This window comes from Spodoptera frugiperda, chromosome 7 (assembly GCF_023101765.2).
Source record: "Spodoptera frugiperda isolate SF20-4 chromosome 7, AGI-APGP_CSIRO_Sfru_2.0, whole genome shotgun sequence".
Taxonomy (NCBI): domain Eukaryota; kingdom Metazoa; phylum Arthropoda; class Insecta; order Lepidoptera; family Noctuidae; genus Spodoptera; species Spodoptera frugiperda.
Window position 1 is genome coordinate 9,423,042 of NC_064218.1, and position 12,789 is coordinate 9,435,830.

At 38.1% G+C, this 12,789-nt stretch overlaps 1 protein-coding gene across 1 annotated transcript in view; it reads right to left on the reverse strand.

The window, feature by feature from the left end:
* LOC118265812 (excitatory amino acid transporter 3) overlaps window positions 1–12,789 on the reverse strand; it is a 28,819-nt gene that overhangs the window by 3,253 nt on the left and 12,777 nt on the right. The window contains exons 2-8 of the mRNA XM_035579024.2: window positions 10,797–11,076; window positions 10,332–10,511; window positions 3,863–3,954; window positions 2,616–2,799; window positions 2,040–2,273; window positions 1,531–1,722; window positions 969–1,103 (exon numbers count right to left, since the gene is read on the reverse strand). Of these exons, the coding sequence (XP_035434917.1) occupies window positions 969–1,103; window positions 1,531–1,722; window positions 2,040–2,273; window positions 2,616–2,799; window positions 3,863–3,954; window positions 10,332–10,511; window positions 10,797–11,062 (1,283 nt within the window). The 5' untranslated portion in view covers window positions 11,063–11,076. The remainder of the gene's footprint in view (window positions 1–968; window positions 1,104–1,530; window positions 1,723–2,039; window positions 2,274–2,615; window positions 2,800–3,862; window positions 3,955–10,331; window positions 10,512–10,796; window positions 11,077–12,789) is intronic.

Sequence of the window (12,789 nt, forward strand, 5' to 3'; positions counted from 1 at the left end):
TAGTTTATTGGAATGCGCCGTAAGTCTGAATTTTTATATCTTTAAAATTGCTGTGAACAAACTACAATTACAAAGATGATATGGATGTATTCGTGCACTTCCAATATAATAAAAAAATGTGTCATTAATAAATACTTCATCAAATGATGTCACTTCTTATCATATCCAGTATAATTATTGTGACTAGGACACGTAATTAAAAGGCTAGCAGCCCTTTGACAGCATGGTACACTTTAATTACTCGTAACTCTATCCCCACTATATGTTCATATTGCACTAAATACCTATCAACAGAGTAACCCTGGTCTCATTCACATATGCGAATAAATTCATCGCATCCATGAGCTAATGAATGTTCAGATCAGATAACCGCAGTACTTAAAATATAGTCATCCCCTACTAATTTAGACTGCCTCACTGACTCGTTGATTCAAAGGAGGATCATCAGAAGATTTTAATAGGTACGTAATGAGTTCCTAAGACTTAAGGATAACCACAGTACTACTACTACTACTTCGTCGTGCCCTACTATATAGTAGGATCCCCAATTAATTTAGACTGCCTCACTGACTCCCTGAATCAAAAAATTATCATCAGGTAATTCTAATATGACTGTCCCTCAAGGGTGGATCATCAGGTGATTTTAATACGTAATGCCACTGAGCAAGCAGTCACAAAACCGAGCAAAGTAGGTACGGGGGTTAGGGGTTTTATTTAATCCTCATTAATAACAAGGAAGATCTGGAGAGTATACCTAATATGTAGCGTATACCTGACGGGAGGGAGTGTCAGACTCAAGTTACTGACTAAAAACCACCCCGTTCCTTCTCCTGCTTTGAGCTAGAGCGCTGGTAACCTTTTACGTTGTCCGCAACTCCGGAATATAGCGTATACCTAATACTTGTATATAGCAAGTTTTCTGTTTTATTCACCAAGAACAGTTAGGCCAAGTAAAGACAATGACTTACAGCAACCAATCGACGGCGAGGATGATGGAGACGTCCTCGGCGGGCAGGTTGACGGTGTCCAGCACCATCACCATGGTGACCAGCCCGGCCTGGGGGATGCCGGCTGCACCTATACTCGCCGCCGTAGCCGTCACACTGGAAATATCGTACAATACATAGTTTTGTTAGTAGACATGTATCTTTACAAAAATTTTATAAGGAAATTAGATAGTTTTTAATGTTGCCATACACCAGTATTTCTCCTGTGTTGTGGTTGCGTTTACAAACATACAAATTCACATACACATCACACCGAGACCTGAAACGAAAAATTTGTTGTTAACACAAAAAGTTGCTCCATGCGGAATTGAAGCAGCTACACATTACGCTGCAGCTGGTTGCCGAGCCACCGCCGCCACCCATGTAGTCATATCAACATACAATTGCAATAAGGTCTTTTAAATTAAACTACCATTTTATACAAAATGTTCGTGTTTATAATATCAGTAAGGACTTAATAATACTTAATTATTAGCATAAAGTACTGCAAATCTACAGGTTAATACAAATAATCATATCGCACCTGACAGCTATAATCTTGCCGAATGACATCTCGACCTTCCGGAGCTGGGCGATGAAGATGGCAGCGACGGCTTCGTACAGCGCCGTACCGTCCATGTTGATGGTGGCGCCGATGGGGATCACGAACCGGGTGATGCGCGGGTCCAGGCCCATGTCGTCGCAGCAACCGATCGTTATTGGCATAGTCGCTGAGCTGGAGATTGGAAGACAGGTTTATTTAAGTCGCATAAAGCTATAGCTTTAAAATGGGAAATAAATTAAGATAATGATTAGGATAGTCGTAGGATTGAAATTAAACAAACAAGAACACTAAATAATATTGCTCAAAGAGATGACAAACTGAATATGATTGGGCTCCAGTACAATGCCTTTAGCTACACTCGAGAACAAAGAAAGACTCAAGAGTAAGAGGTTAATCTTATAAAATGCTTTAATAACTTAAGAAAGCTGGAACATCTCAAGAAAACCAATTCGCCAAATCAATAAATATTCAAGTCTATGTTAACGTACCTAGAAGCAGTACCAAAAGCAGTAGCCATGACTTGTCCCATCTTCGCAATGTATCGGCACGGCAGCTTCTTGGTGGCCAGGATGAACAGGATGCTCAGGGTCCCGAAGCCGTGCAGGAACAACCCGAGGAGTACTGTCATGAAGTACAGCCCCAGCCGACCCACCAGTTCCTTGAATGAATCGATCTCCATAATCTTTGCTGTCACCAGGAAGAACACACCAAGGGGCGATAGCCTGAAACATATGAAATTGGTACATATGAATCTAGTAAATATTCGATTATTTTAGAAATGTTTCGAATGTAAATGAGGGTTAAAATAGAAGGTGCAGAAACCAATTTCAGCTATAGTGTGGTCTATTTTAATGTGCCTTAGGGCGTGACCCAACATTATGCTACCACGGCGCCGTCTCAGTACATTTAAACATACATAATTATATAAATAATTCTTGCCGCTGCTGCCACAGCGTCGTAAGGCTCCATACAAATGCAATTTAAACTCGTGACATTAGTTTTGCTGCTGACGCTCCAGCATAATTTTATTGTAAGCAGCCTTACAATGACTAGAAAACCCTTACCAAATAACCCATCCGGTAATGATCATCATGGCCTCAGATAAAGCGTGGAAGAAATCCTGTAGCGGCCGGCTCTTGTCTCCCATCTTGCCCAGAGTGATGCCCAGCACGATGCTGAAGCACACCAGCCCCAACACATTGCTGCCGCTCTGGTACTCGCCCGTGATCTGATACGTCTCCAATTCACCTGGAACAGTGTCGTATAGATCAATTTATATATGCCAACACTGCAATAGTACCCTATTCCAGTGGTTCCCAACCGGTGGTCCGTGGACCACTCCATCCGCAAAAGACAAAAAAAGGTCTTCGTTATGAAAAAAAATATGCAAAAGACTAAACTTCTATCAAAAGAGAACTGAGAAGACCAACTGATTTCAGTAATCCAAAAGTCACAACTTTTTATTCTACATGAGAAAATCAGAACCTAGGAATATAACAAGAATTATAAAACAAGGCCTTGACCAGAAAAAGGTTGAGATCCCCGGCTCTGTTCTATTGAACTAATAACAAGATTAATTACTAAATAATGGATACATTTTAGAAAACTAATAGACGTATGTAGCTTAAGTAGAGATGGATGACTTTAAAGTAGACTTATCTTAAAGATAAAGATACTCTAGACCCAGTAGGAACAAGATATAAGCCACACAAGTTCTATAGACTTGAAGCCAACTGTTCTATTCATAAGGTCTTTGAATCTTTTGTCCACAATTAGAAGAGTAATTCATCATCATTTTGCAATAAACCTCATTGTCCTGTTAGTCTTCACAAATTGTCTGGACACGCGGTCATAAAGTGCTCCTACTGATTTAGTTTACTTTTTAAATCGTATTTGATTACCCCTAATAGACTGGAGACAACAGGTCCCTGTTTATTTATATCTACAGATTGACTTGATTGGCTCTTAAAGCCGAAAATAATTCTGAAACTTTTTGTTAGTTAAGTTAATAGGGCATAATGTTTAAAGGCATTTACAAATGTTTTTGCAACAAATCTGTCTCATCGTTTAATTGTACTGAAACCTTAAATTCCCAGTTACTTTCTTCATTTTCTTATCCGCGTTCCAAAATGAACTATACCACTACTATACTTATTGCCGTACTCAGAGACATTTAATGATTATTTAAACAATTCCTTAGTAACGATTTTGTATCGAAAAAATTTACTAAGAACTGAGTTAAGTAACCATCAAATGACTTTGAGTACGGCAGTAAGGTTTTACATTGATAGAAATTTTGCAATATCTTTACCAAGTCGACTATTAGTATCGTTCTTGTCGTAAACGAGCCTCGTGCGGTAGGTCGCGATCGTCGCCTGCGCAAGGTTCTCAGGGAACACGTTTCTGTAACAAACAAAAGAATATTCATAACTAATACATTCAGGACAGTATTTTGCAACATAAACGACCTATACATATGTAAAAAACTATTACAGGCGTGACTATATCAACTCCTAAAAAATCGCAATCTCAACAATGTATTTAGAGTACAAGACCAATCAGTAACAAACATCCAACACAATACATAGGAACTACACAACTGTGATGTAACCACGAACAAAATAACCTTTTCAATGAAGAACTCGATGACAAATTCTATTCACAAAACAGCTCTGAATATGACAGATCGCACACGTGTAGTTAAATGACCTTGAACTCACAATAACAACTCAGATTGCAAAAGTGCATAAATGGTACATCCACCAGCACATCACAGTACCCGTGACTAACAAAGGTCTTTAACGGATTTTCTACTTTATAGTAAAAGGTTAAGGTTGAAATTCTATTTTGACGGATTCGGTGAGCTTGATGTGCTGGGTATCTGTACTAGGCTCTGGCCCTCCGCCAGAGAACATCTATGAATGACGATTAACCCACTTACTCACGACGTGCGTGTCTCCCCATATTAAGACTTATTTTTGTCTTATAATAGCAGTGGTTCTTTCCTATGCCGAATTATGATGCTACTTTAGGATAATTAGTTTAGTAGCCGGCACGACATGAGATCTTGGACCCCCGGATAGAGTGAAGTCCGAAATGTAATTCACAATAGCGTATTACACAATAGCATATTACACAATAGCGTATTACACAATAGTGTATTACAATTTCTAAAATGTCTACGATATCATAAAGCCTCGTGTCATAATATGAGAATATGGAATATCATAATTACAGTACAGTACAGTGATTTCTAAAAAAGTAATAAGGTATTAAAACAGTTACTCTGATTCCTACCCACCCACCATCACCATTTGGAAATAAAAGAGATACGTCAGAACAAATTAATCCGACATTCCACTACCCCTGTTCCAATATACCTACTCGTTCACAACAGGGAAATAATACTCTCATGTAAAAGCGGAAAAAGAAGTATATTTTCTACATAAAAATTGAAAATGTAACAAAATATTATGTAAAGAAAATGGTTCCATCGAAATATTACGCAGACTAATAGGATTTGGAACAAATTGAATCAGATTTCAGTAGGTAGGTACATTAACCGCTGGGAGTGAAAAGACACCGAAATTCTTTTATCAGCGCGCCCTGAGGGCTGAACAGTGGAAGAATGTTAACAATGAGAGGAATGGGGGCAATTGTTTAAGTCTAATATTTTACTTTTATTATAGAGATATGATTACGAGATATTAGTAAAATATCGATACGCAGATGAACACAACACAAAATGATTTGAACACAAAAAAGACAACGTCACGCCTTTTATCCCCGAAGGGGTAGGCAGAGGTGCTCATTACGACACGTAATGCTGCTATACAATGTACGAGTACACCCACTTTTCACCATTTGTAATTAAAGAAATTATAAGTCCCATGTTAGGGGGTGAGCCTATTGCCATATACTGGACACAATTCCAGACACCGTGCTACTACTGAGAAATTTTCGAAAAACCGAAGAAAATCCAGTATATTATAAAGCAATTTGATAACAATATTCAACATTTGATATGTTGTCACCGAGAAGCAGACATCTTCTTTCTTTCCTGACCTAATTGTCTTTGTTCACCAATGTATCTACGTATTCTGACTGATATGTATATTCTAGGACATATTCCACGTATTGTCCAATTACTAGCACGTAATAGAGTTTCCCAATCCGTCAGTTTGTCTAGTATTCTCCGTAATCTGATTGTAGTGACGTAACTACACCTGATGTCCTGTCACCACGCATCCGAGCATCAGTCGTGTGAACACTATTGTCTTATTTCATTGATACTATTACTAGGGCTGTCTACTGCTCGAAATCTTCACGTATACAAATTGGTTCAGACAGTACTGAGAGCAACAGAGCTTTTCGAGTAGCTATATAATATGTATAGTCGCTAATATAGTTCTTAAAACTTAGGCCTCATCTAGTTAGTTTATTGAAATGTTAAGTGTGGGAGAGCCATGCTTCGGCCCGAATGGGCCGGCTCGACCGGAGTGATACCACGGCCTCAAAGAAAACCGACGTGAAATAACGCTTGCGTTGTGCTTCTTTGTGTGAATGAGGTTACCAGAGGCCTAATTCCCCCCTTCCCAATCTTCCCAATCCCCGATTCCCGAACAACAACCCTTAAATTCCTAACTCCCAAAAAGCCGGCAACGCACTTGTAACGCCTCTGGTGTTTAAAGTGTCTATGGGCGGTGGGGATTACTTACCATCAGGTGACACGTCAGCTCGATTGCCGGCGTGTTTCATAAAAAAAATGTCACGCGTTTTATCCCCAAAGGGTAGGCAGAGATGTACATTACGGCGCGTAATGCCGCTATAGAATGTACACCCAAATGCACTATTTGTGTTATAAGTCCCCAATAATAGAGGGTGAGTTAGACCTATTGAGTTAGTGAGTATTTTACACAAAAATAAAACTCATTTCGTTTCATCAAGTAGTGGGCAAACTTCTATCATTTATTATTCTAATTGTACTAATTGATTAACTTTGAAAACTAAGATAACAATACATTATACTATTTGTTTCGCGTTATAACTTAATCCAAACTACATAATGTCCAACATTGCAAACAGAGCTTTATCTTACTCAACTTAAAGTATTTATTTGTACATAATAAATGATGCTTGCCAAAGGTTTGTCGTCTCGTGGGAGGTGCCTAACTACATACCTTTTGTTAACTATTCTCTTTAGGGACTGAAGCTATTAACTAATTAAGCTCAGGTACGACATTTTCGATTGTATACTTATGTACGTACCATTCTGCGTAAATAGTGTAGTTTGGAATTCTGCTTTTGTTTAAGGAGATAGAGATCCTTAGGATACTTTTCCACCAGAAATGTGCTATGCTACATTCCTGTGGATGCGTTAGGCTTTCAGCAATCATATTCATTGGTACACAAAGCTTTGCAATGGTGGAAACGGGTTCAATTAAGACATGTTTTTATATAGAAATACGCTATAGATGTTGTGCCATTTCAAAACATTCTAGAAGTATAAGTTTAGCTATAGATAGATAATCTTAACAATTTATCTTTTAAATGATACAGAGAAGAGTCAAGTAATTTAATATTTTTTCTTCCTTTTTATACATATTTTATCGGTCACGGCTCCTAGTAGCCAACCCTACTAACATGCATATAGGGCACAGTAAATGAGCGGGAGGAACAAGGAGCGTGAACCTCACGCACCTCGCTCCTCTCACCGGCCTGCAATTGACAATTACACCGCCATGTTTCACGGATAGACCTCGCATGCCGTACACACGCACGCGATTACTTTTTCGTGAATTAGGTGGAACGATATTATGGAGTATTATCCTTGATTTAATCTACATTGTCGCATTTCTAGTTGTATTTCGATCCGTCATACAGAGCCTAATTTAAATGTTGTATAAAGCTCTGTAATATAGATAGTTAATAAAATAATCTGTTAATAATTATAAACTTTGGAAATGTAGTCGAGGAGGAGTGATTTTAAAACAGTCAGCTTACCCTAATAAGATCTTTTGGCAACTGCCAAAAGATTTAAAGTCATACTTAATTTTTTTATTAATTGGTTATTGTCTGTTTTATTTGGATTTAAAAACATGTCATTATGCCTTTGATCCGGTTTATGATAGATAATTATCTATCATAAACCGGGTTATTTAAGTAGTAAACAATAACAAAATTAAGTATCTAACAATTATCTTTACCAGCACACTGTTACTGTACCTTAAAATAAAGGTTTACTCACGTAAATATATTGAGAACAGGTCTACTAGTTTCGAGCCACAGAGGGACTCTACCTCATGAACAAAGTGAGCTAATGCTGCGACGTCGCGCAGCCTATGCGACGCGTATTTACGTTTACGCATTTAATCTCTGAAGGCGTGGGCAGAGGTGCATATTATGGAATATAAAGCCACTGTAAAATGTATATAATGTATATGTTGTAAGTCCCATGTAAGTGAACCTATGTGTATTTACGGTATATTTTTATGTTAATTTAATATATCTCACAATAGTTATTATAAAAACACACAGTTAGGTGTTAAAAAACAACATATAGCAAGTGGCTCGGAGTGAGCAATAACGCCATAAATCAGGTGACGAGCAATTACGGCCGATAGCGACAACTGCGTGACCTCTGATCTGTGCAGGACGCGTATATACGCCGTGCTACACTCACATCGAGTTCGCACTGGATTTTTATAGCATTTTATCGATCAGATGTTTTATGATTTTTTATTAAAGTATTGTTAGATACTGAGATGTTGTCCTAGGTCGTAAATAACAAAGAATGGCTCGTATTACCAGGCCTGAAACAATCATTTGTGGCTGCATATGAAGCAATGTTCCAGCGAGAATCAATTAGTTACACATAATATATTCTCCCAGTATGCAGTCAAAATATATAATCATTTATTAATATTAACCTGGTTGCGACTTTCATTATTGACATTTGTGACATAAATTGGTTGAAATTTCAATACTTTTATGTAATCATGGCATGTAATATAGCTTATTTTTCGTCATTATGATGTATTCAATACGGAAGTAATTAATTACCACTTCGTTCTACTGCTGAAAATTGTAATTATTTGTTATTCCTTCGAGGGATACGTTCACGAGTATTTTTATATGAACTAAAACAGAAATTTAGTTAACTTTAGCCTAGCTAGCTTTTACTCTGCAGTCAGTATCATGATTAGTAAAGAGATACTCTTATCCTATCCTTAAACCTCCTTCTTCTGCCAGAGTCAGGAGACATTTACCATAACCCCACACTAGGAGATCTTTAGGGTCACAGTTACCTACATCACAGACATTTCACTCACTGTGTCTAACTGATTTTAGAACTCCCTATTTCATGTCATCACACGAAACAAATCAAATTATTGCAAACCCTGCCCTATTTTGCATGATATTTCATACACTCTGACCTTTCCCCGCATCGGGTTTAAATTTGACGCCGTAATTAACACGGTTACCTCGAAAACATGTAACATTTAAATCATGCATATCATTTGCCGAGCTAATTCGGCCGGGTCGGGCGGATGGCGAAATTACTAGTGATGTGACACCTATTAAGAGCATTAAGCCAATGATCCTGCGTCATATGTTACGATACTGTATGATACTGGATAGTTAACATAGTAGAATGCTCTAGAACTGTTGTTTACGCGATTTTGTTTAGCAAAAATTGAGTAAGAAGTGAGGTTGTTGGTAAAAAAAGATACTACTTTTTTATCATTGTTTTTAAAACGTTGCCCCACACTCGGATTTTCTCCTGTGTCGTGGGTGCGTTTACAAACATACAAGTTCACATACACATGACACCTTGATCCGAAAAAACAATTTGTGGATCAAACAAAGAGCTCCTCCGTGCGGGAAACGAACCCGCGCCAATCGTGCAGTCTCATATTAGAACAAAAAAATATGTAAGACAAAATCTGATAGAAAATAACAATAAAAAGAAAACAATTAACAAAATGTCGCGTCCGGGTTTTATTACAAGAAAAGATCGCTACAAAATTGCTTCGGATAATCCATCGTCATCGCCGTTTTGTATCAAAAAAGTATTCCCTCAAAAGGAGGCTAAGCAGGATTTACGTTTGCATTTCTGCTTTTATACTGAGTATAACTTTCATATTATATTTCCCTTTTCCCCGAATACGAGGAAAATATTCGCGAATAGCCTTGCAACCCACGAGTATTGATTCTCTATGGCAACTTTAGATGGCTACCAGTATTCTTAGAATAATTCCAATGAAGAAAAAACATGTCTCAAGATGTTCTCAATTTCCACGTGTAATGTACTTATTATAATTAGTTTTGAATATGCTACTCAGACTATTGATTTGATTGGCTCAATTTATACACGAGTTGGTAAAAGGAAAAACAAAGAAGTATCGTCTTTAAACCAATGGCAGGATAATAAAAAGATAAATCTTTTTGACCATACCATAATCATCACTACTTATAAAACAAAGTCGCTTTCTCTGTCCCTTTGTATGCTTAAATCTTTTAAACTACGCAACGGATTTTGGTGCGGTTTTTTTAATAGATAGAGTGATTCAAGAAGAAGGTTTATATGTATAAAACATGCATTATATATCACCATTGTACCCATGGGAAGCTAGGGTAGATTGCTAGTAATAATTATATTATTTAATACTTAAATATTCACATAAGTCACGCTCATATACATGGTACCACCTCTTACATAAATAATGTCAATTAAAAAAGATTTATAAACATTCCAGAATATCCCTAGTTCGACTAACCTGATTAAATCCAGCAGTGTATCGGAAGTAAGTGTGTCTTTCACCACGATCTTGGTGGCGTTCGGCTGGGTGTAGTCCTGGGATGCCTTGCCCGGCTTGATGGTGGTGACCAGGGCGATGCCCAGCATCACGGCACATATCGTCGTGGTCATGTAGTATATGATAGCGCGGAGACCGACCCTGGAAGAGAGCAGGAGTTCATTGATATACAAAACTTTTACATGGAAGTTAGATTTGAAAGAGACGAAAAATATTGTCAATTCGAAACTTTTGAAGTAAGCTCGATAGAGGTCCGCCATGACATTGGTTGTGAGAATAATCTCAACCACTGACGGGCGAGAATCTTTCGGTTTGATAATTACAGATTAGCCTAGCTGTACAGAATATGGACACCAAACAACTCAAGGGTCCTAGGTCCAAGATGGATTTTCAAACTTCAAAATATATACAAAGAAAATGACTCACTTGCCGGATAAGCTTAAATCGAGAGATCCAATGGCTGACACGATACTGGAGACCAGTAGAGGAACTATGAGGGACTTGAGCATCCTCAAGAACAGTTCTCCAGGGTACTGGAAGTACATGACGTCACGCCGGGACCACTCCTGCCCTGAGGCTCGGAGACAACATCCCAGGATGGTTCCTGCCACCACGCCGATGACAGTCAGCAGCGTCAGGAGGTTCTCCCTCACGAATGAGGAGCAACGGTTTCTTCGGATTTGGAGCGGCATTGTGGTTGATGTTTCTGTGGACAAGAGATTAGTGTTATGTGAGTTTTTAATGGACTTGCTAGTTGCTCTTAAACACATTAGGAAGAGTAACGTTATTCCTGTGTGCAGTATAAACAATTACTATTCAAATCATCTAAATAAGAACTAATTTTTTTTACATGTCTTTAATCCAAAATTGTGGTATACCCGTTCTGTAGTGTAACAAAGTAATATATTTTCTAGAACTCGTAGACAGAACTTAATCATGTATCTGATCTCAAAACACTAATTAGTGTTCAATCTAAGCCTTGATTGGTCTATCTGGTTCCTGGGAATGTCCTGGAGGAGATTGGTCATAAATCATAATAATCGCGCGCTGATAAAATGACGAGACAATGCGTATCACTGCCGACGAAATCGGGTCGAGTAGGGACAACACGTGCATAGTTTTTGACGGATATTTGTTTTATTATAATACGCTTGTTCAGTTGTTCTCAATTTAATCATTGTAGTGTAGATACTACATATTACTATCTGCAGAAATTGTGACTACACTGGACACAATCAATATTTTTTACTCAATAGAATTGGTTTATTCTTTTACAGATTATGTCTTGTACTCGCAGTTTTTTGCAGAATACAACTATGCACATGGAATACCACATATTTATGTGGAATAATAATTTTGTGTAATTTAACTATAATATCACATTTCTTAGGAAAGTAATTTAAAAAATATTATAGCTAATTAATCAGGAAAAATAATCTAAGAAACATAATAAGTAAATTATTTGCAAACGCGTCATTGAACCATTTTCTCAATCCGAATCAAAGTAGGTACCTATACTATAAGTATAATGTAGGTCAATGCAACAACAACTAGGACATTTCCTCGCGAGTAGTAGAGATGGGCACCCGAGTGTGACCGCCCCGCGTTCCTCGGTTAATATTAGTAGTAGCTCTTGGCAGACCGAGGCGGACTATTGTTGTCTCAGGCCACGTGGACTAATAACATCAAATATATTGACGGACATGACTATGGACTAGACTAATCTGATCTTCACCTCATCATCATCATAAACAGCTTGTTTTTTATCCACTACTGAATAAATAGTAGTTGTATAGCTTAATAGTAGTATATGTTCTCACTTTTCAGGGATAAAAAGTTTTTGCGCGCTCCTCAAAGAGCCATCAGAACACCACAGATGGGGCCCAGTAGGGCTGATGCCTGATTTGGAGCTGCGGACTACCTAGCGGGTTTACCGGGGCTCCGGCTCGACAAGCAGGAGTAGGAACGGAGTGGTTTTTAGTCAGTAAGAGTCTGACACTCCCTCTCGCCTCGCTCAGGGCGGGAAAAGTCATTGGATGATTTAGCCCCCTCAAAAAAAACCCACGTTTCCTTAGCTTATGTGTTATTCCAGACTATAATCGATCTCTGTGCCTTCCATCCAGATGAGTTTAGTACTTTTAACGTGCATGAGTCGTAAACATACTTCCAAACTTTCGCATTTACAATGCATGTAAGTTGAGTAATATAGTGTGCCACTGAACTTGATATCCAGATCTCCGCATCCTACCACTGCAAGTTACTTTATTGATAACGCCAGTCCACCTAGCTGATCATATAGCCACATTGTAAAATTGGACGTTTGTCTGTTTGTTTAAACGTGATCTTAATCTACACATTTATGAAATCTATTGATCCGAAACACAATGCAAGCAATGTTTCACCTCGTATTCTGTGAGGC